The 21,884-nt window shown below is 40.9% G+C and overlaps 1 protein-coding gene across 7 annotated transcripts in view; it reads left to right on the top strand.

Annotated features, from left to right (window-relative positions):
• The window catches only part of MACROD2 (mono-ADP ribosylhydrolase 2), a 789,463-nt gene that overhangs the window by 729,628 nt on the left and 37,951 nt on the right, over nt 1–21,884 (top strand). For 2 of the 7 annotated variants that reach the window (XM_085542408.1, XM_015856725.3), the window contains 5 exons: nt 4,156–4,218; nt 8,086–8,154; nt 17,285–17,362; nt 18,017–18,091; nt 19,055–19,159. In XM_085542408.1, the coding sequence (XP_085398534.1) occupies nt 4,156–4,218; nt 8,086–8,154; nt 17,285–17,362; nt 18,017–18,091; nt 19,055–19,159 (390 nt within the window). The remainder of the gene's footprint in view (nt 1–4,155; nt 4,219–8,085; nt 8,155–17,284; nt 17,363–18,016; nt 18,092–19,054; nt 19,160–21,884) is intronic. The other 5 variants (XM_085542411.1, XM_015856726.3, XM_085542412.1 and 2 more) reach the window with 3 other exon arrangements.

The raw sequence follows: 21,884 nt of genomic DNA, 5'->3' as shown, positions 1-21,884 counted from the left end.
ACTGGCCTTCTGTATCAACTATTTCCACTCCAGATAGGAGGAGGTATTCTGAAAGAGCCTTACTCTGACTACAGAAGCACAATGGCGCGTACAAGTACTTTCTTCCTAGTGAAAATTTTTTACTATTAATAACTTGTGTGCTGGAGGGGTAGAAGTCGACTGGCTAAGCAGAATTTCCTCCTTTGACTAAAAATATGTTATCTGCAATTCTGTTTCCTTCTGAAAAGTGTCTTTTTGTACCAGTTTTTGAGATGCTGACATTACCCTTAGCTCTAAACATGTCTCTGACTACTTATGAAGAAAGGGACTGCTGAGGAGGAGTAGGTGTATGAGAATCTGGCACTCATTCACCTCTGAAATGGGAAGGGCCAAGAGGCCGGCAGACTATTAATATTTTTGACTTGCCATGTTTGTCACAAGAACAGTGAGGGATGTAAAGAGCCCTGTGCCTCCAGGCTCTGGCAGAGTAAATGGGAAGAATACTAAAACCTGCTCTGTTTGTGCTGCTGAGAACTTGTCCCCTGGACATTCACAGCTTTCTTGTCTCAGCCTTCTCCTATGTGACCGCCGGCTTATTATTTATCATATCATCTGCTTCGTTTTGGGGCACTATCTGCAGCTGACACATCACTGTGCATGCTAAGTACCTCTCCTTAATATAATACAGGCAGACACTCTCAGAGCATCCCGTTTTCTAGCTTAGTTCAAAATGCTGTGTGCCGTGCCAGCTTGCTGAATGTGCTGATTTGCCACTGCCTGGCTTGTTTGCTACCATAATAAGGATATATGGTATTTGGGGGAAATTTCCATGTTGATCCCAAAGAAAAAGGCCAAGAGGGGGAGAGCGAGCTCCTGCCATGCAGTAGTTAGCTTGGCAGAGGAAAATATATGGCCAGGAATAGGTATTTTAGTGTCTGATGTGCTTCTGTAATTCTGAAAACTCCTGTTTTTTCAACTGACTGCCATGCAGGAGAAAAGAAACAGATGTTCCCATTTGTCTTTTGATGTGGCTCAAAATCATTTACATTTGCTGGCCTAAAATGACACGATATGTCATTCACCGCTTTTTCCATCTCCTTTGGAGTGAGCGACAGATTGCTGTTCAATTACTGGTACAATGGAAAAGCAGATATTGTGGGGAGAGTTTTAACTTAAAGGAAATGTAATCTCCAGTTGCCACAGTAGTGGAAAGAGAAGGATGGCAGGCACTATGGAAGCCACCCAGTGGAAAAGATGTCTTTAGTACTGATGTCATGGGGAAGGCTCAAGGGAAATGCACTGGGTCTGACTTATCTGCCTGGAGAAAAGGAGAGAAGGGACGAATAAAACTACAGTGGAAAACTGACTTGCTTCTCTTCTAAAATATGTTTGTCAGATGCTTTGGAATTAGCCACTTTTCCACCCAACAGTTTGCCTTCTTACTGGTATGTTCTTACTCCACTTTCCCCTTTCTCTAGACTTGATGAGGTTCCTTAGGCCAAGCAGAGCTTAACCTTTCCCTCTGCAAATCACTCACTTCAGAATCACTCACCCACTCTTAACCATGGCGTTTCCTTTCCTCTAATTGTAGGAAAGTCGCTTTGCAGGCACAACACGTACTTTCACTATGCTGATCAAAATTAATTCCCTTGTCACAGTCCAGTCAGTCTGCTGGGCTGGGTCAGAGTACAAGAGGTGAAACTTCTGCTTCAAGTCTTTCACGTTTGGTGGGTTTGGTGTGTTTTTTTTTTCCTCCAAAGGAACAAAATGAAATGTTAGATGGAAAACATGTTAAGAATCTAATACACAGTGCTGTAATTATCTTTCCATTATTCTTGTTTTAAACAGTGAATCACCAGTGAAATAATAGCCTCAGGATTGACAACATGTTCTAATTAATATATGCATTATCTGTTAATCTGATAAAGCAGGTATTTTAAACCTTCTTTGGAGGTGCAAGTTTGGTTGGCGAAAGTAACTTTAAAATAAGGTGGAAATAACTATGAATGAATCTCCCAGATACCTGATTTTAGCAAAATAACTCATAGTTATAGTCACTATAATAGATATAGCAACAAGTGTCATCTAGAAATGTAGTTTTTCATTGTGAATGCAGTCAGGCAATTGCTGAAATGACTTCTAGTGATATATCCATGGCTACTATTTTTGCCTGATGTGCTTTTCCTGAATATGAAGTCCTTCTGTGCAGAGCAAAACGTGTTGCACTTGGCCATAATGAAATCTTTCATGTTTTGACACTCTTGTTTAGCAGTGATGCAATATTCTCTTTGGATCCAACTTAATGGTAAAGATTTTTCAAGTGTCACTGCACTGCTGTGTTACAGTATTGTATTGAACATACTGTTCCTTTCCACAGCTCCCGATCTAGACAACTTTATCCCTCTGAAACACAGCCTGGTGACATAAAGGATTTTTTCCTTGTTTATTAATTGTGTGTTGTAAAGCCTGCAAAGTCCCAAAGCCGTGTTGTAAGAGGAGAAGGGGGAGAGAAGAGTTTGTCTTCTGGCACAGAAAACTTTCTGGTCTGCATGCAGTCCCTGCATTGTGTATGGACACAGTGATTTAAAGGGAGGGAGAGAAAAAAAACCCAGCTGGTTTTGTCGAGCCTTTTTGGTCATCCATAAAATGCAATTTTTTACAGGTTAGAGCTCACTAACATCCTAAGAAATCACTATATCCAGCCAGCCATTGCAGCTGGTTACAGTTGGTGCAGAGAGCAGCAGGCAGACAGAAGACCCAGTGCTGGGGTGCTGCTCCATCTTGCTCCATCCCCACCTCTGAGAGCTGCTTCATGTGAGCCAGTGGGGAATGCTTCTCCACGAGTCCCATCTGCTGGATGCCGCATGTATTGCCTGCTGGAGAGGGCGAGCATCATACCCGGGCCTCTAAATGTGAGCTGAGTGCAGCGTCATGCCAGGAGATGTGTGATTGCTGCTGAAACACATGCACTTTCTCAGTTTTTATCCCATCCAATTAAATGCATTTGGGCTACTGCTTTTCTCTTCAGCAGACTCTGTGCTAAGTAAAAGCAAGGAGGCAGTGAAAAGAGCTTGCAACTGCATTGCTTTAGAGAAGCTGCAATCAAAAAAACCCAGGAGCCACAGCATAAAAAAAAAATATCATTATTGAACCATTTACAGGCCTGGGAATGAATCTCCTTTCTCCCAGTGTACATGCTCAGCAGTCATTTTTCCAAATGCCTCATTAAGGCTGGAGCTCAGCTGCCATGCTGGAAGAGAGGGAGCACAGCCATCGCATCCGAGCCAGCCCGTCTCACGGCAGCCTTTAATGTTGTTAGGAAGCTAAAAGAGTGTTCTCCATCGCTGGAAATACAGATTTCCTGATATACTTCAAATAGGGCCAAGCGAAGGTTAAGGGAGCTTGGTGTGGTGTCCATGGACCAGTTTTCCCCAGGGCATCACTTCTGGCAGTGGTAATGCAGGGCTTGATACCTGCCTTCAGTAAGGGAGTGGGAGGAAAGGAAGCGGGTGATGAATGTGAACGCAAAGTAGTGGAGAAAATTGGGAATGAAAGCGAAAGCAAAAAGGGGGAAAACACATTAAATCCAGGCGATCTGTCTGATGGTTTATTTCACTCTCTCCGTTGCAGTCATTTCTGATGCATTTTTCTATTTTATGTTAAGTGGCATCGAGCCTTTTACTTTAAAATAAAATTCAGGCAATTCTGCCTCTCCTCTTCTTACCTCCCATAGCTATGTAAGTGGGTTCTGAAATCTGAAACAGAGCCACTTCAGGGCTCTTGTGGAAATGTTACTGGAGGAAAATATTCTTGGGGAAAAAAATAAATAAATAAAATCTTTAGAAAATGAGTAGACTCAGGTCAAGCAACATTTTTATCTACTGCAGACAGTGTTTAGGGAAAGCTCTATTTATTTGGTATATACACATATTTCTGATGTGCCTACTAAGGTAAGAATCTTTAATCTAGCTTCTCTTCCCAGCTGGAAATACGACAGCTTAAAATTTTGCTGGTTACCTTTGGCCATTTGTTCAGTTTACCTTCACATCCTTTCCCTTCTATTGTGGGGCCTTCTTGTAAAGGAGACGTTTGTGCTGCGTTGCCGATAATGAGTAGTGCTGCTGCTGCTACCAATAGGAGGGTACATTGTAAAGAATTGTGTGGTCTTCCCAATAGGTGGTAACAGTGCAGAGGAGAAGGAAAACATTGAGGAAACCGTGGGCCCAAGCCAGGAAGCAGGTGAGTGCCCAGGTCCTTGCAGGGCTTTCGGTTTTGTCGACCTTGGTGAACAACAGCCCAACTCATTGCTTTTGAAGGAAAATGATTGTACGTTTTCACCAGATTAGCTTGGAGCTTGTGCAGTTCTCCCTTTGGAGGCCGCAGCACCATTCATTGTGAATGAAATTATTACAATGCAGGAATGCAAGCTTCCCTCCTTAACTTCCCAGCTCCAGGTTCCCCCTTTAAGGTGGACTGCCTCTAGCTAATCCTCTAACTAGAGTGAAGTGATTTTCCCTCTCTGCTTACACCAGAGTAGCATGGAATAAAAGTGGGGGGAAAGGAAATCTGGGGAAGGTCTTTCTTTACTGTACACTGGGCTTCTTAGGTTTTTTCAGGCTATTTCCAGGTTTTAATAAATTGTCTGCTCGAGTCTCAGGGGTTATGAAGATTTTAAATCCATATAGGAAGGCATTACCTATACTGCGAATGAATGTCAGAGTTCACGAGCAGTGGATTTTGCAGATGGCATGCTTATAAATTATATATTACAAGTTACAAAGTTTAATATTGTAAAATGAAATGTCACTCCATGGTCACAATAGATTTTCTTCTTTTTTTCTCTTTTTTTTATTTTCTGTTTATGTTTTTAATCTTACCGAACTGTGCTCATTGCAAAATACTTAGAAATTAAGCACTGCATCAGAAGAGCTGAAGTGACAAGCAAAATGCCTGCAAATCCCCTTCTTTTTTAGAGTTTCTTTTGTGCAGTATAACATATAACACGATTCTTTTCTTCTTTTTTTCTTTCCCCCTCATTGTAGTGCAGGATGTTACCTTAATTTGCAGAGCATGAAGCAGTTTTATTCAGAGCTATTTTTTTAAGCTGACTTGGAGATTGTTATCAATATGTGGAAAACTGAACTGAAGAAGGGACACCTGGTATAGGGCAGGAGGAAAAATAGAAATCCTGGATTCTTGACTAATCTGGCTTGCATAATTGTACTGTAGCTTTTTTCAGACAAGGAATTCATTTGATGAGGGTCCTTACATGTCCTAGGGCTTACATATCCTGTGTGTATGTAAGTGCAGCGTTTCTCCCTGCACTCCACAGGTCAGTCTCCTGCAGCTGTGTGTTAACAGCTGGTGCTGGCCTCAAGTGATTGAAGTCCCTCTGTATGCCTTCTTTGTTGCCTCTTCTTTGGCAAGCAGTTGGTGTTGAAGACATGGGCATAGAGCATAGCACCTTTGGACCACGGAGCATTATGCTTACCAAGATAAGCATGCTGAATGAGCCAGCAGTGTGCCCTTGTGGCCAAGAAGGCTAGTGGTGCCTTGGGGTACATTACACAGAGCATGGGTAGCAGGTTGAGGGAGGTGATCCTCCCCCTCTGCTCTGCCCTTGTGAGGCTATATCTGGAGCAGTTGTGCCCAGTTCTAGGCTCCCCAATACAAGAAATACAGGGAACTACTGGGGAGGGTACAGTGAAGGGCTACAGAAATGGTTTGGGGCCTGGAGCATCTCCCATGTGGGGAAAGGCTGAGAGACCTGGGGCTGTTCAGACCGTTCAGTCTGCAGAGGAGAAGGCTGAGAGGGGAATCATACCAATGCTTGTAAATATCTAAAAGGCAGGAATCAAGAAGTTCTTGTTGGTGCCCTGCAATAGAAAAAGAGGCAACAGGCACTAAGTGGAACACAGGCAGTTTGAACATGAGGAAGACCTGTGAGATGATGGAGCATTGGAACAGTTTGCCCACAGCAGTGGTGGAGTCTCCTCCTCTGGAGATACTCAAAGCCCACCTGGATGATTTCCCATGCAACCTACCACAGGGCAGACTAGATTGTCTCCAGAGGTCCCTTCCAACACCTACGGTTCTCTGATTCTGTTTTGTTGCTGAAGGATAACCATGTTCACTTTCCTGGGTTTTTACCATTGCAGTAGTCATGAGTTGATATATCTGAATCCATGCAGCATTTTTATTCTCTTTGTAGGCAGGGGGATATTTTTGCTCAAGCAGTGTTGAGCTTTTAGCTGTATCAAATGCTACTTGGCTCCTACCTCAGGTTTACTCCAGCTGCAGAGATTCACATGAAATCCAGTTGTGTTACTGTCTGTAGATGCTTGTCTGTTGACTCTGATGAGATGTATATTTCCTTGGTATTTTGATTTGCAAAGCTGATGGATTGAATAAAATACATTTCCTTTTTCCCTAGAGAAGTAATGGGAACATACCACTCTTAATTATTACTTTGCTACTGGAGGTGTGCTAAATGCATTGTGTTTTCTTCCAAAGCTGTCATTATAACTTCCTATGTTACAATCTGTCTGGCCTGGTTTATTGGGAGATGTCATATACACTCCTGTGCTATCTCATATTGGTAGTCATGTTTTGTTACTCTTACAAAGAGTGTCAAAGAAAAGATCCAGACTTACTTACCCAGATCCAGAAAACGTTTTATTTTCTGAACTCATTTTAGGTGTGCACCTAAAGATAGCACTGTGCCTACACAAACTGCATGAATCACTTCCTCAGCCACAGGCACACAACGTTACAGAAAGAAATGACTTGGCTTAACTCGTAGCCCTACTAGTTCACCTAGAGATAGGAACAGAGAGGGAGACAATTATCTTGAGTAAGTAATGCACAGCTGATGAGTTGCTCCTGCTTTCTGCTTGCAGCTGCGGAGACAAAACAGGATCAGAAACTGTTAGGGTTGCTGTTTCTGATCCCTTCCTTGTTGGTAGGAAATGAGCTGATTATTATTTAAGATACCTGAAGTTGTATGCCGTAATTGTAAGGAGCAAGCCATTCAAATACTAAAATTCTAATTTGTGTTTTCTAAACCAAAAAGCATAGCCTTCATCTGAGTGTGACAAATCACAAATCATTACTTTTAATATTGTAAAAGAAAGCGTATGAGGAACAAAAACTGTGCTCTCATATAGTCATTACTTACAGATTTATATATTCTTATTACTCAGTAGATGAAAAAGCCATCTATAGTGTACAAAGATTGGCCTTGAATACTTCGGCTATTACAGTGTTGTTGGTTTTTCTAATAATCTGGCCTGTATCCTCTCATTGGTGTGCCTCACAATTAACACGTGGAAAATAAAATGGCAGGTGGCTCAGTGCTCTAGCTTCAAGCTAGTTAAAAGTACTCAACGATTAGACCAGGTGAACAAAAGCCAGAACCACTAGACGTGAGTCTGAAGAAAGAAATGAAAAGCTAAAAATGAAAACAGGTTTCCAAAGGTTTTAAATTGCAAAGATTGCTGAGAAGAAGCAGCAGTGAAAGTGAAAAAAAAAAAGATATATTCAATTCAATTACTAATTTTATCTATTAAAGATCATAGCTTTAACAGTACATACACCACCATTAAACAGCTATGCACCACAGATTTTTACGGACTTGCTAAATTTCAGATCTGACTCAAGAAAGGTTCTGTTTTGAGGAAAGCATTTGCATTTAATGATTTTGATTCCAATGGGACCAATGGACGTGGTTAAAGAATGGCTTGGGTTTTTTTTTTCCGGAATAAATAGATTGAATAAAAAAAGAAATATCTAAGCAAAGAGAACACTGGCCTACCCACGAAATTGGCAGCTGTTCCTCTCTCTCTATTACGGGAGGTTGAAATACAGATTTGATCTGGCAATGTTGCAGTGTGAGTTTACCCCCGGCTAGGGGAAGACAATCAGACCAGTAATGGTCAGTGAATACAATGTGAATGGATGGAAGCCCAAAAAATCAAATTCAAGTATTGTATCATGCTTCCGATAAAATCTAACGCTTGTTTTTGTGTTTTTTTTCCCTACAATAAACCAGTTCATCAGTTCAGTAGCTAATAAATAACTTGTCTTTCATTTCCTTGGTTCTTGTAGATGAGACGAAACCTTCTGCTTTAGCCAGCCTATCATCATCAGAAGAAGCAAAGCCTAGTGAGGATAAAGGTACAGATTGTAAATTGCATTGCAAAAGATCCAAACCCAAGAGGACATCTTACAAAGCCGTATTTTCCTTTGTGTGGAAATTGCTAAAATCACAGTTAAACCGTACAGAAATAGGTACATGCTTGGATTTTGATTTACAAAAGTCTTTGTAATAAAACTACTTGGCACCAGCTGTTGTGCTGACGAGAGATGCCATGAATTCCAACAATTTTCCTTCTTATGGAGGTAATGCTACAGTATCATACATGACATATCAGAAATAAGCCTGGAGCTTGGGCTTACTGGGATTGTTCACGTGTGTAAAGTTAAATGTGCTCATCTATCTCCTCAGCATTAGCTCTCCTATTCAGGGCTCTCCTGATGGGGAAAAAGAAAAACACAATAGCTATAAACACATTGAGAGGAGACAGAAGGAGATGAAGTCATAATTGAGAAGGAGAAAGTAATGTTTATGTTGTGCAGGCTGTGCTGGGCACTCAGATCATTTAGTTTGTGATAAATATTTAAAAGTGTCGCGGGGCCAAATGTCGGGGAGTTTAGGAAACAAGAAAGAGGGATGATCTAATTTAAATGTTTCAAGCTGAGATTTTTCTGATGGAATTGTTGGTTTACAGATAGGAGCCAGTGCACAGACGTGCTGTTTTTGATAGTGTTACGATATCATGCTATTAATTGCTTGTGCCGCTCTGTGGTTTTTGGCATTTTTGTGTGGGTGCGTCAGGAAAAAGCCTGGGTGATTTATAAAACGTTCGCTACTGGTGATTCAAAACAGGAGTTATGCTATCTGTAATACATACCGCCTATCAGAGAGATGGGCTAAGGAAGACTAATAGAAAATTTTAATGTGTTTCGCTGAGATAACATAATTATTAACATCCATTAACTTATTTATTTTAAAAGATCTAATGTTTAATTCAGTGTCGCTGCTTGACTCTCTTCTCATTTTTCTAGATAAGTGTGACAGGGTGCGAGATCTTGCCATTTTGTTCCAAAGGAACATGCTAGAGAGCCCGCATACTTACCTGATTATGAGTTCAAAGCCTGGCGCAGGTTGATTTAAGTGCTCTCTCAACTGGCTGATTGATACTGCGGGGAAAAAAAGCCCTCAAACCCTTGCCAGAGCACTGGCTTTTGCTATTGATATCTTCAGATTAAGGTCATAGCAAGGCTAGTTTGAGGCAGGAATAGTAATAGGTTCAGTCCCAGCATAGCTGGTGATTACCTGTCACTTGTTTTTCTTTTTTCACTGACACTTGGCCTTTTTATGTATACTGTATCTATACGATCCCCCATTGGATGGGGTTTTGATGTTTTGTAGTGTGAGGCCTGCTGTGGGTTTTTGGGTTAGGATGTTGTTTGCAGCTTCACCAGAGCTCCAAAAACATTGCTGTTGCTGTGCTTGTTCATGACTACACAGTCAATGCCTTCTGATAGCTTTTCAGTGACTAATCTCAAAGTGTAACAACCCCAGTTTTTTGTCTCTTTTTACTTAGTTTCCTCCTCTCAGGAAAGCTGCTGTCTTTGTGTTATGCCTCTCGCTTTCCCTTTAATATTCTAAGAGAATCATGTTTTCCCCTCTTCTCATGAGAGACTGGCAGAAGAAATAGTGCCCTGCGAAATGGAAAGGGTCATTCTTCGATGCTTTTCTGCTCAAGGATAGGACAGAAAAAGCATCGGATAGCAGAAAAGGAGTGAAACAGATCCTCCTCCGTGTATTCTGTTTGGAAACTCATACTAACAGACAAAAAGAACTGTTGGGAAGAAATCCTGTTTTGGAATGTATTTGCTAATTTGCTCAGGATAGGAAGAATTTCTTCTCTGTAAGTGCAGTGAGTCATTGGCACAGACTGCCCATAGGGGTGGTGGGGTCACCAGCCCTGGAGGTGTTTGAACAAAAAAGGGTGGATGTGGCACTGAGGGACCTGAGTAGTGGGCATGGTGGGGGTGGGTTGATAGTTGACAAAGGGATCTTAATGGTCATTCCTAGCCTTGATAATTCTACTCCTAGCCTTGATAATTCTACTATTCAAACCAAGATTTTTGAACACTGAGACCACTGCATCTATCAGGCCATGGTTTGCATTGTGTATTTTCAGATTTTCTGATTGTGGATTTAGCATGAATACCGTTGTTACAAAAAAAAATCTTGCTACTTGCTTAGGAAATGGCACTTTTACAAAATTCTGGTGTTTCTGAAAACACCTGCTGCTCCTGAAATAAATTTCAGCCTTCAGATTGTTTGCCCACTGAGTTAACGCAGCTAAAACCTGCCAGGTTCTGGAGTATACTCTTTTCTGCCGTTTATCTTCAACTTAATGAACTGAATGTATAGCATTGAAAGAAATTACACTTTTCCAATTCTTTCACCTAATTACTGGGAAAAGCAATTTATAGCAAAGGAGTCCAGGTAATATTCTTCCAAAATGCATGGTTCAAATTAAACAGAGCAGGAGGTTTCCAAGCTTGCTGTGGCTGTTCTACAGCCTTTCTAAAGTCAGTTCTGGTCACTGCACTGAAATGGCTATTTTGACTCTACACAGTGGCATGGCTCAAAACTTCTTGGTAAGGTCCTTTGCACAAAATGATAGGTTGGGTCTCATGCCAACCTGTACTCCAATTCAGGAACGCATTCCCAGTCATGAAGTTCTAATATTTTATTAATCTAAGCCTTCTTTATCTTTCTTTTTTGCTTTAAAGGAGAAGGGAAAGGATGGGAACATAGAAATATGGTACATGATGAAATCTTCTGAATAGTAAAGGAATAATGCCTTCAGGAGCTCCGATTAAAAAATAAAAATCTACTGTGGAATTACATGTCCCGCATTCCTGTGAACACATCTTTCTTCTGTTATCCATAATAGAAGAGACACTGACCAGAAAAAAAAAGTTCGTGTGGGCCCAGTTTGCGTGCAGCCTTTGAGCAGATGGAGTTTTCTGAGTGCTCTGTCCTCGGGAAAAAAACAGAATAGTCATATTATAAGAAGATCAAGATGTTTGAAGTTATGCTGTAGAGGTATCTTCTTCTTGTCAGTGCCAAGTTTCTATCTCCACTGTCTGGAAATACAGCAAAGAAATGTTGCGATTTTACCCTTGAAAACTCACATGCATTTCTATTAGCTGTTGAGGGGAGAGCTGACACCTCTCAGCAGCACCTTTGTAGCACTTCATTACTGTGCATGAGGAAGTAGGTCCTTTATACACAGCTTATTTCAGTGCCAAGATGCTCCTCTTCATGTAGTGGAAGTCAGAACAGAGAGATTAAAGTCATTAATGTTTATGCAGCAGATAAAACACAGACAGGCTGCACTCAAACTAATATGCCTCTCCACACAAGACTGTGCTGGGACTTCCAACTCATTGTAGATGGACTGAGTGCTTGTGAGTGTCTGTCTCCTCAGATACCCATCCTACCAACTGCTGCTTACTGTGACTTTGCGGTGGGGCTTTTTGGCAGAAAAACAAGAAAGAAATGGTTGGAGCATAGATAAAGGGTGAATTCCCAATATGTAATCATGGGAAACTTTCTGTGCACAATGTGCTTTAAATCATTAGTGCTCAATAAGCACCGAATTTTCGTATGAAGGTCAACTAAATTAAATCATATGCTAATCAATTTTAAAAATAAAGTAGCGATTAATTATTTCCAGGTGTTCACCAAATTCTGTGCTCCTGCAGGAGCACTGTTAAAGCAAGTCACTCTATTTCTGTATTCTCTGAAATGGAGTCAGATTCAGACAGCTGGAGGGTTTATGTTGTCAGAAGCAGTATTAGGTATATGCCTGGGCTAGAGATTAGCCCCAAAAATTCACTTTGTGCAACCCAGAAGCCTGTAAAATGTAGTGGCTGTGTAATTTGTGTTTGGCCAGCTGTAGTTCTCACCTTGGAAAAATTGTGACGTCAAAAAGATGTAAATGATGGAGAAGGGTAAGCTACAATATATAGCATTTCCAATTCGGGGGAGCTGTGTAAATCACCATAAATTAGGCAATGATAAGTGGGTGAAACAGATCGACTGTAAGGCCAGTGTGTTCAAAAAAAAAAAAAAAAAGGTGTTTAAAATCAGCTCTTAAGTATATATTAAGACATCTAAATGAATGACCTGATTTTCAGAAGTGCTGAGCACTCAGCAGCTACCAATGAAATGTTTTTACTTCACCCTTGGGCTATGATTAGGCCTGGAAAATTTCAGCCTGAAAAATTTCAATTATGGGTAAGTGAAAAAGAACCTTTTTAAATAGAAGAGTTTCAACACCCCCAACTGTAGCTGTGCCTCTGCATGCCAGCTATTGAGATAACATTTTTCTCTCCCTTGATTAGAATGATATCTATGGAAACAAATAATGCGAAGTAAATAGTGTGGTTTGGTTTTTGTTTTCAGCCACAGATACGACCAACCAAACGCCTCTTCTCTTAACACCCTCCAGAACATAGGGTTTTAATTGAACGTAATTCAGTTTTTCTCTTTTAATTTCACCTATCCGTAGCATAGCGTCTTCAGACCATAAACTACTGAGGAGATATTTCTGCTCTACCATTCCCAGTACAGGCAGCCGCAACAGCTGACACTAATCTCCTTAGCTGGTTTATTTAAATCCTACTTATTTTTAAATATTAGCTGACCTGAAGCCATCCAGCTGCGCTCCCATCAGCCCGCTGGGAGCACCTATTCCTCCCATCCTCCCCCTCCTACCTTCAGCTGTGTGGCATCTTCTCCTGGGAAGGGTCTAATCAAGGCAGCCAGGTTTTTCTCAGCTTTTTCCTTTCCTAGCACTCTGTGCAACAGGCCTTGCCATGCAGCAGGATGCTCAGACCAGCTGAGTCTGATCTTTCTCTTATGGACAGAAGGCGAAGTCAAAGGAGATGCCCTTTCTGCAGCTCAAAGCAGGAGAGAGTGGGAGCGATGTGTGTTTGACCCCACCTGTGGAGATGAACTGCTCAATCACCTCAACACTTGGGAAAATTTCTCTACAGGTTGTTGCACCTAAAAAGGTCTGTTTTTACCAAGGCCGTATAAACTTGGGCTCAAATAAATCTAATCTGTCATAAAGATAGATTAAAATGAAATCTTAGTGGATATAAAAATAACATTTTAAAGTCAAAGCTCAAGAATATCTCCCTCACTTCTTATAAATCACCATTTTATATTACTTCATTTTAACACATTTTCCTCGGTTTATGAGGCAAAAGAATACCCTAATCATGTGGCAGCCTCCGTGCACACCATTACCTGTAATTTTAGACGCCTGCTTGATTTCTTTCACTCTGGAAATATTCCAGTCATTTTTCACAGTATCATGCTTAAAAAATAAAACGCACTGAACCCATTTCTTTCATAATGGCCAGCTTTCTCCCTCTTTAATCTTCTTACCGCTCCCTAAAAATGTGGTGATTTATCTACGCTGTGCGCAGGACCCAGGTGTGTTGCACATTAGAAACGACTCAGTAAATAAGCTGTACAGAGAGTAGCTGGGGAAGTGAATTTTAAGAGATCATTAAAACCGTTTAACATTCAGATCTTACCGTTTTTCCTCTTCTGAGCATTTGCGAGATTTTCTTTGAGCAGTGTTGCTTTGTACAGTAAAAAATACAAACTATGAATGACAAGGAAAAGCATTGGGTTTTACAGTTTTTAGGCAAAATAGCATCTGATTATTGGCAGGAAGGATAGGATTGCTAGTCTATTGCAAGCTACACCATTTTCTTGGAGTTGTATTCAACATACAGTTGGTATATTGGACGGTGAGTAATAGATGTGATGAGAATCTGACCCACTTCAAGCCCAGATATGTTCTCCATTGGTTTTTAAAGGTTGGGGTTAATTCCCAGGTCCGTTTTAGCCACACAACCCCACAGTGCAGCTGTTTGTATACAAGAGAGGGGAGCAGAGCAGGCTGGGGCAGCATGCGCACTTCTTATGTGGACACTGCCACTGCATAAACATGGCTTTGATGAAATCAGAGAGTCATGTGCTCACTTTTAAAACAAGCACTCTGGCACTTCATGTGCAGTCAATGAAAGTGGCTAATCTTTGATTCATTTATGTCACTAAATGTCATGTTCGATCTGTTCATGCGTGAGCAATGATGACATTAGGAACCACGCTACGGTGTTGTATGAGGAACACCGATTGCTTCAGTCCTGCCTGGCAGTATACTAAACCTTACAGCTCTAATGTGTCATTACCCAAAGCAAATGGTGCCCAGCATCTGTTATCAAAAGAACTAAGCGTACCTTGTTGTGAAATCATATTCTGACTTGGATTCCCTTCTACAACTTGACAGATGAGTAGCTGTGTTAGGAGACAACTGACATTACTTTATGCTGTTTAAAAATCAGAGTTAGTTCCCCAGGCACTTAGTGATGGATGAAGGCTGGGGAGATGTCCAGAGCATATGCAGACCTGGAATCATTTAGGACTATCATTCTGGCTTATGCCCAGTTCTGTATGGCTCCAAAGGGCTAAGTCAGCACAGAGGACCAGCTGTTCTGGAGGAATACTTCTACCCTACTGAAGTCTTGGAGACAGAAAGTTGTATGTGATCAGCATTAGTGGGATTCCCACCACTGCTTGCCAGGATGCTGCATTCCAATTTGTCCATTCCAATTTTCATGTCCAATTTGGGAGCAGCTTTTATTTACCTGCTCATTTAGTTCTATGTTTTCACTCGTGCCTGGCTGAGTTTTCCTTCATAAATCTGGGTTTCTTCCTTCACCTTGCTTTATTCTTATAAATCCTAGAAGTAAATCCATCTTTGGGCCTTTGGGTTTGAATCTTTGATCCAGTGTTAGCATTTGAAAAGAAGAAATCTTTGATACGATCTGGACCTTAAAGATCTCGATGCTTGGAATCTACACGCTAATGGAAGAGCCGATCTCTGTTGCTGAGGCAGGAACAGGAGGCTCCATTTCAGCAAGGCAGCAACTTCTGCTCCTTTTCTGTTCTTTTCAGGAGCATGCTTGACAGAAAATTAACATGGGCAAAATGAACATTGCCTGGAGTAATTTGGAATCCCGTGCAACTAAATTGCTTTCTCGAACTCCAGAACAATTAGAATACTGTTTAAATCCAACATGAAAGCTGAGCGCAAACTTACAACCTTCTAAGAATAAAATGCATGCAGCCAGCTGGGGTAACGTTTGAAAATGTGTCCAATGGCATAGGTGGTCTCTGGCTGAGTACAGTGCTGCAGTCTGGAAATGCAGGGTGCTTTCCGTGCTGCTTAGTGAGTATGGTTTGCCATAAGCTACATGGTGCTTCATGACAAACAACAGTGTGTTGGGGAGCATATATCAGTGAAGCACAGGGCTCCTTAAGCTCCATTTGTTATTATTGACCGAGGCGTGTAATTGTTCCTCTGATGCTGCGGATTGATTTTTGCATGAAATTGGAGCCATTCCTCATTCTGGGAGAAAAGGTGGCACCTGTGGACTGAGGTTAAAGGCACAGGTCTGGCAGCATGAAGTACTGTGCAATCAATGTAAGATGAGATAGTTCTAAGGACCTTGTGGGACAGTCAGCTGTGCATCCCTCCCACCCAAAGCAGGTAATATCACACTTGGTTATCACTTTTGGCTATTGGGAGGGCCCTGACAGGGGTGCTTAAGACAGAAGACATCTGATTCCAGCTTTGTCAGCATACTACCATATACAAACATTCGAATAAATGATGCACAAGGATTATAGTGTCTGTAGCCCCATATTCAGAATTGCTACAGACCTTGACTTCCTAGTTATCCTGAAGATTTTGTCAAAGACATCAGCAAAGCCAGAATGTCAATGGGTTTAAAGTTTGTTTTAGAGGTTGACAAATTCCCTAGAGATTTTTAGTGCCATTTCCATTGAAAACCAAGAGGTCCTTCAACTCATTTTTTGATTAAGCTTGCAATTTGATGAGATTCTAATTTATTTTTGCTCTGATTCAGGCTGGTACGGTAGTCCCTTGTGACTCAGAGCACAGTGGGCCATCCTAGTATGAAAGTCCAGCACAGATGATAGCAATGAGGAGCATTTTAAGTCCACAGTAGGGTGAAAAAAGGGCAAATTTTAGCAAATTGTACATCAGTGAGATGTTCTGCTTTCAAACTTGGATTTATAAACTTATTGTCATGCCATGAAAGAGGTAAGAAGCTGTGCAGGTAATTAAATATTTGCCTTGGGGGATTATTTGCAGTTAATTAAAGGCACACACTTTCAGTGCATACCTCTTCTACAGATTATTAAATTTGGATCAGATGTTAACAACCCAGCTTTTCCATTTACCCATTGGAGATTTTTCTTGGCAAGTTTCAGGAACAGAGTTTTACCAGGGCATCCTTTGGTGTCTATGTACTGTAAGATTCTCTCTGCTCATTATAGAAAGAGACCATCTAGAAATAGAGCCATAACATGCTCGTGTAATTTATTGTTATATGCTATAGATCTTTGCACTTTGTAGATCATTAAGGAGAAGCTGTTTTGTCATACAATGCTGTTTGACACAACAGAAATAATGTGCTGTGTTTATGAAGACCAAAGACAGTACAGGGATTGGATTTATAATGTCTAATTTAAAGCTCACTGTGCCACTGGTTTACAGTTTGGCATTGGACGGTTCATTCTATTGGGCTCCCCAGAATCAAAAAGAGTTTTGGCCACAGCAATGACCTTGGGAATTCTGGCATCTGGTGCAGTGAGGCTGGGATTTGCACTGGGATTTAAGACTTAATGTTTGTCAAGCTTGTGGAAATCCAACCTTGAAAAGCACTGGCATTGTTCTGAAATGAAAAGAAGTCTTATCTATCAAGTAGGTGGTTCATTTTGTTTCTTATAGTGTCTTCGTGACACTCAGTTCATAGAAGTCTTGGTCGCACTTCTCATTTTCAACAACATTTATTTATTTATTATTTTCTGCAGACCAGAAGCTACTCAGTAAGTGGACAGGTTCAGAAATCAATTTGAATGATTGAGACCCATGAGAACGTGTTTACGGCGTACAAGGCTGTGGTTACACAGCTAGAAGTGCTGTCTGAGTATCAGAATGCCAAGTACAAATCTCACACCTAAGGACTGTCAGTGTCTGGGAAAAGAAGTAGACTTTTCCAGCTTAAAATCACTGAAGTACATGTGTTTGTGTGTTTGCTGTTTCCTCAGACTCCCTGAAAGACTCTAAAGCCACAAGGGAGAGTGACCCAGCACATCCTATGGGGTGTGAGCAAGATCAAGCCCAAGGTAAAGTTGTCTCACAAAATTCTTGACAATACAGATAATAAACCAATTGGGAACCTTGGTTCTTCCACTTACAGCCTCCACTGGGTTTCAGCCTAATCTCTGTTGCTTTAGCAAAATGCTGCCAGCTAGCAGTGTTTCTATGCCAGACAGGGCACATGCAACAATCTCTGGCACTGCTGGCAAAGACACACATCTCCAAATGCATGGGTTTGTAACCACATTGATCCAGAGTGCATAGCATCACTGTTATTATCTCTTCCTTTTCTGTCTTTGTTTCTTTCTTTTTCCCCATCATTGTTGTTCTATAAGCCTGTGGGATTATTCTGTTCCTTCTGATAAGCCGACTGTCAAGCACGGGTGCTCTGCAACAGCTCCTGTGAGAAATAGTTTGCTGAGGCTGAGCTATGAAAGAGGGGAAAAAAATTTGATTCAGGATCAGTTTTGACCAGGCATTTAACATACTTAACGCTTGAAGCTTAGTAAGTGGTCTTTTCACATATAAAATAATTCTAATGTTGTTCATTTAATAGAAGAAAGCAGTATGTGGCTGAAGAGTACCATGCTGCCTGTTAGATTCGTGCTGTGCCTGCTGAACCTGTACTGCATGTGCACAGCCCTCGTGCTGATGTCATTTTCAATTTGTCATGTTAACAGGACAACAGGAGGCTGCTGTAGAGGAGGAGATGAAAACTGGGGCAGATTCCCAAAGCTCCTGCATGGAAATAGAAGGTACTGCATATGCATAATGCTATTTATGCACAGATACTATCAATAATGTTTAAATTCCCTTTCTTTCTCCATATCTACTAAAGCAAAACTGTGGAACTAAATGGTCTTACAGAATCATACAATCATTAAGATTGGAAAAGGACCACTGGGATCATCTATCCTATACCCATCCCCAGGACCCCACCATGCCCACTGCCCACAGCCCTCAGTGCCACATCCCCAAGGCTCTGGGACACCTCTATGGACGGTGACCCCACCACTCCTGTGCAGCTGTGCCACTGCATCACCGCTCTATGGAGAAGGAATTGTTCCTAACATCCAACCTGAACTTCTCCTAGCACAACGTCAGGCCATCCCCTCTCTCATCCTATCATGCTACATGGGAGCAGAGGCCAACTCCCAGTTTGCCACAACCTTCTTCCTTGTTGTTGTAGACAGCAATGAAGTCTCCCCTGAGCCTTCTCTTCTCCAGACTGGACAAACCCAGAGCACGGCAGTAGCTGTGGGTAGCTTTCTCTGTGAGAAAGGCTGAGTTGTTATTGTCTGCCACATTCAGAAAAAGAAATGCAAACAGTGTTTCCTGTTCCTCATGTCAAGCACTTGAGTCCTGTACACTTCGAGCACTTCACTCTCTGTCCCCAGTCCAACAAAACTCTTGGGTACTTGTGTCTCTGGGTTGGTGATGAGTCCTGGTAAAGGCCCATAACAGGAAGTTAAGCACGTGGGACTTTTTGTACTAAATCCCAGAAGACTCAGCATGTTGGAGGATCAAGGCCTTGCTTGCTCTACTACAGCCCCCCGCATTTCTCTGAGGCAGTTATTGTGTCTGTACTCCTTGGAGGGGGGGGGGGAAGATCCTTTTCCAGTGTTTTTAATGATAATCTCTCCAGTGTCTGTTAATCCTTTTATACAGTGTCACTTCTGAAAAGCCTTAGTGTTCATCTTTTTATCAAATTTATTCAGAGCTATTGTTGAACCAAGAAGACACAACAGAAGATGAGAAACCTTTGATTCCCAGCATGGAGGAAAAAGAAAAAGAAGGAGGAGGAGTACAAGAAGAAGAAAAAGGTAAGTCTACTAGTAAAACAGAATGGGATAGAGAATTATGCTCACGTTTTCCTTTCTGTTGTGAAAAAAACATGGAAATAGCACATAAAAGAGATTTCTTTACATGTATATATATATATATATATATATGTACAAAGACATTTCTTCTGTATCTTTGTGTGTTGCATTGGTGTGTTGGACTTGCACTCACATAGGAAAGTATGTGGAAGAAAGTGCATACTCAGATTCCAGAGTGACTTTAAGCACGCTTCCTGTTGTTAGCTTTCTGTATTAATGCGCCCAAGGCTGATTAAACAACCAGTTTATGTCCATTTAAGTACTCTCTTGATCATGTTCACTAGAAGCATCGAGAGTATTTACAATAAATGGGCACAAAATGATTTGTGAGACCATTAATAGAGATGTAGCTAGTAATTAACTAAAACTAGTAATTCTAATAAGGAAACCAATATTTGGAGCAGGAGTACAAGGTCTTGCTGAAGCAGACATTTTTTTTCTGAGGGTAAAGTACTTAAATCCTTACTAATGCTTTTGTAAAGAAACTTGGAAGTTTAATTTTCTGTATTGGATACTCTTCTGGTAGCCCATTTATAACACACACAGGGTTATATTAGAAAAGAACACATTATGGGAGTAATTCTAATTGTAAAGTAACTGTGGGTTGATAATTATACAGTCGCCTTCTGTAAAGCATGGAGATGAATTTTACAGTTTCAAATTAAAACCCAGACATGATTTTTAGTGAAAATTCAAGTCAATACTAATACTGTTGTCCTAATTATGAACTTCTTTTCCTAGCCACATTGACACCAACTTAATTGCAAACCTGTGTTAGTTTTATTGACACTTTTCTTCACTGCAAACTCAGGTTAATAGAACCTCTTTGTTCATGTACAGCTGAGGAACATTTCTGCTGCTTTTTTTTATGGCCTATCCAAGCTGAGACTAATCTCATTTCTTTATTATCAGTCATGCTAATAGTATTGGTTTTGTGTTGCATTTCTGATGTTGAAAACAGAATTCATATAATTCTTACTTCAGATCCAGGTAAATGGTGTTGCTGTACTTCAATTACAAACCCGGGTTATATAATACAAGTTCACTCTGATTGCAAATACCAAAGTCATTATGTTAATTTCCTCCTAATAGAAATTATTTACATTTTATTTTATGTCTCATCAAAAGCAAGTTGGACAAAATGTACTTTCATTATTTGTGCATTTCCTTCTCTTTAATACTTTACTGTCCCCTACAGCTATATACTGTCATTTAGTTCTCGGTGGAGAGCTTGTATTTCACCATCTGTTCTACCTAGCATTAAAATATGCAACATTAAAGAAAAGAAGGTAATGTCAGAAAAGGGTTGTTCTTGGCATGTTTCCTTTTCCTACCCCTGATTTAAAAGGCTCAAGTGCTAAGTAAGTAAAAGGTTCTTTCCAGACACTATGGAACATGTTCCTATATGTGGACTCAGATATTGCTCCTGAACAGGATTTGTCTGATCCAGAGCTTACTGAATTTCATAGAAAGACTCCTTGGTTTAAACTCTGTAGTAAGAGGAGATGTTGTGTTGAGTCTGTGTGCAGGATAATACCACTTTTAAGTAACGGTATAGATACTTCCTTTAGGTTATTCTGAGCGTACTGTCCTGGGATCAGGGAAAATAAATTGATGCTCTTTCCTATTTTGAGAGGAAAAGGAAATTAAGAGTTTGTCTTGCAAGTCCTTTTTTCTTATGGGTATATAAATGTGTAGGGTACCTTCAGAGCTGGTAGTGTTAGATGCTACCCATGCCAGTGGGCACATACTCAGCCACGGTAGATTTTAAAGTCCATTGTGATGCAAAATGGATCTGGACAAAGAGTTGAAAAAAAAAAACAGAAAACCAGCTGCAATTCAAACTGGTAGAATGGTACATGTTCCCCAAGGAGAGTCTCATTTTAATGGGAAGAGATTATGGGGCATAAACCAGAGATGTAATATGTAACACTATTTCATGTAACCCAAGTGCTTCTGCATGAACTAATTCAGTTAAATTGTTTTCCAGCAGCATCCACAGTGCATTTGATGTACAATAAAACAGAATTTTTTGTCTGAGAGCACTTCGAAAAGAGCTAAAGTGGGACTGCAGTTCCCATTAAATAGAAATCCAGTCATAAAACTGGATCGTAAGTGTCACAATGATGGTTTTGATCCGTATTAGACCTATGTGCCTCGCTGCATGTAGCGGCTACTGGACTTTCAGCTACCTGATCTCTCTGTTCTACATCTGATGTTTGCTTTTTGTGTTACCAAGCTAAACCCCATTGTGAGGGGTGGCACAGAACTGCCTCTCCCCTCTCTCTGCCTCACTAGTAGCCACTGGATAAATGGGAGCCATCTGTGACCTCCCACTGGAGCTGTGGGAGCCACTAAGTGACCAACAAAGTTCAAAGTCCCTTTTCCAAACTGAAGCTGAATTTCTGCTTAGTTACTGGTAGGGGCTTTGAAACCAGCTAGGTTTTTTTTTGTCAGTTATCCTTGGAAGGTTTGCCTTGAAAAAAAAAAGTCTGTTTCTTGATGGTTTAGAGGTGTGTGTCATTTTTCACAAGCTGTAGATACGCCTCCAATCTAATTGTGCTCATTTTAATAACAGCTGACATGTATTGTCGGGGATTTTAGTTCTGCAGTGTTCTTTATGTATAGCTGGTGTGGCCTCACAGCTTCATAGGGTGTATTACCAAGG

Source organism: Coturnix japonica, chromosome 3 (genome assembly GCF_054131305.1).
Source record: "Coturnix japonica strain WE chromosome 3, WE-NBRP24, whole genome shotgun sequence".
Classification (NCBI taxonomy): domain Eukaryota; kingdom Metazoa; phylum Chordata; class Aves; order Galliformes; family Phasianidae; genus Coturnix; species Coturnix japonica.
The sequence above is the reverse complement of the archived record's forward strand: the minus strand, read 5'-3'. Positions and strand labels throughout refer to the sequence as shown.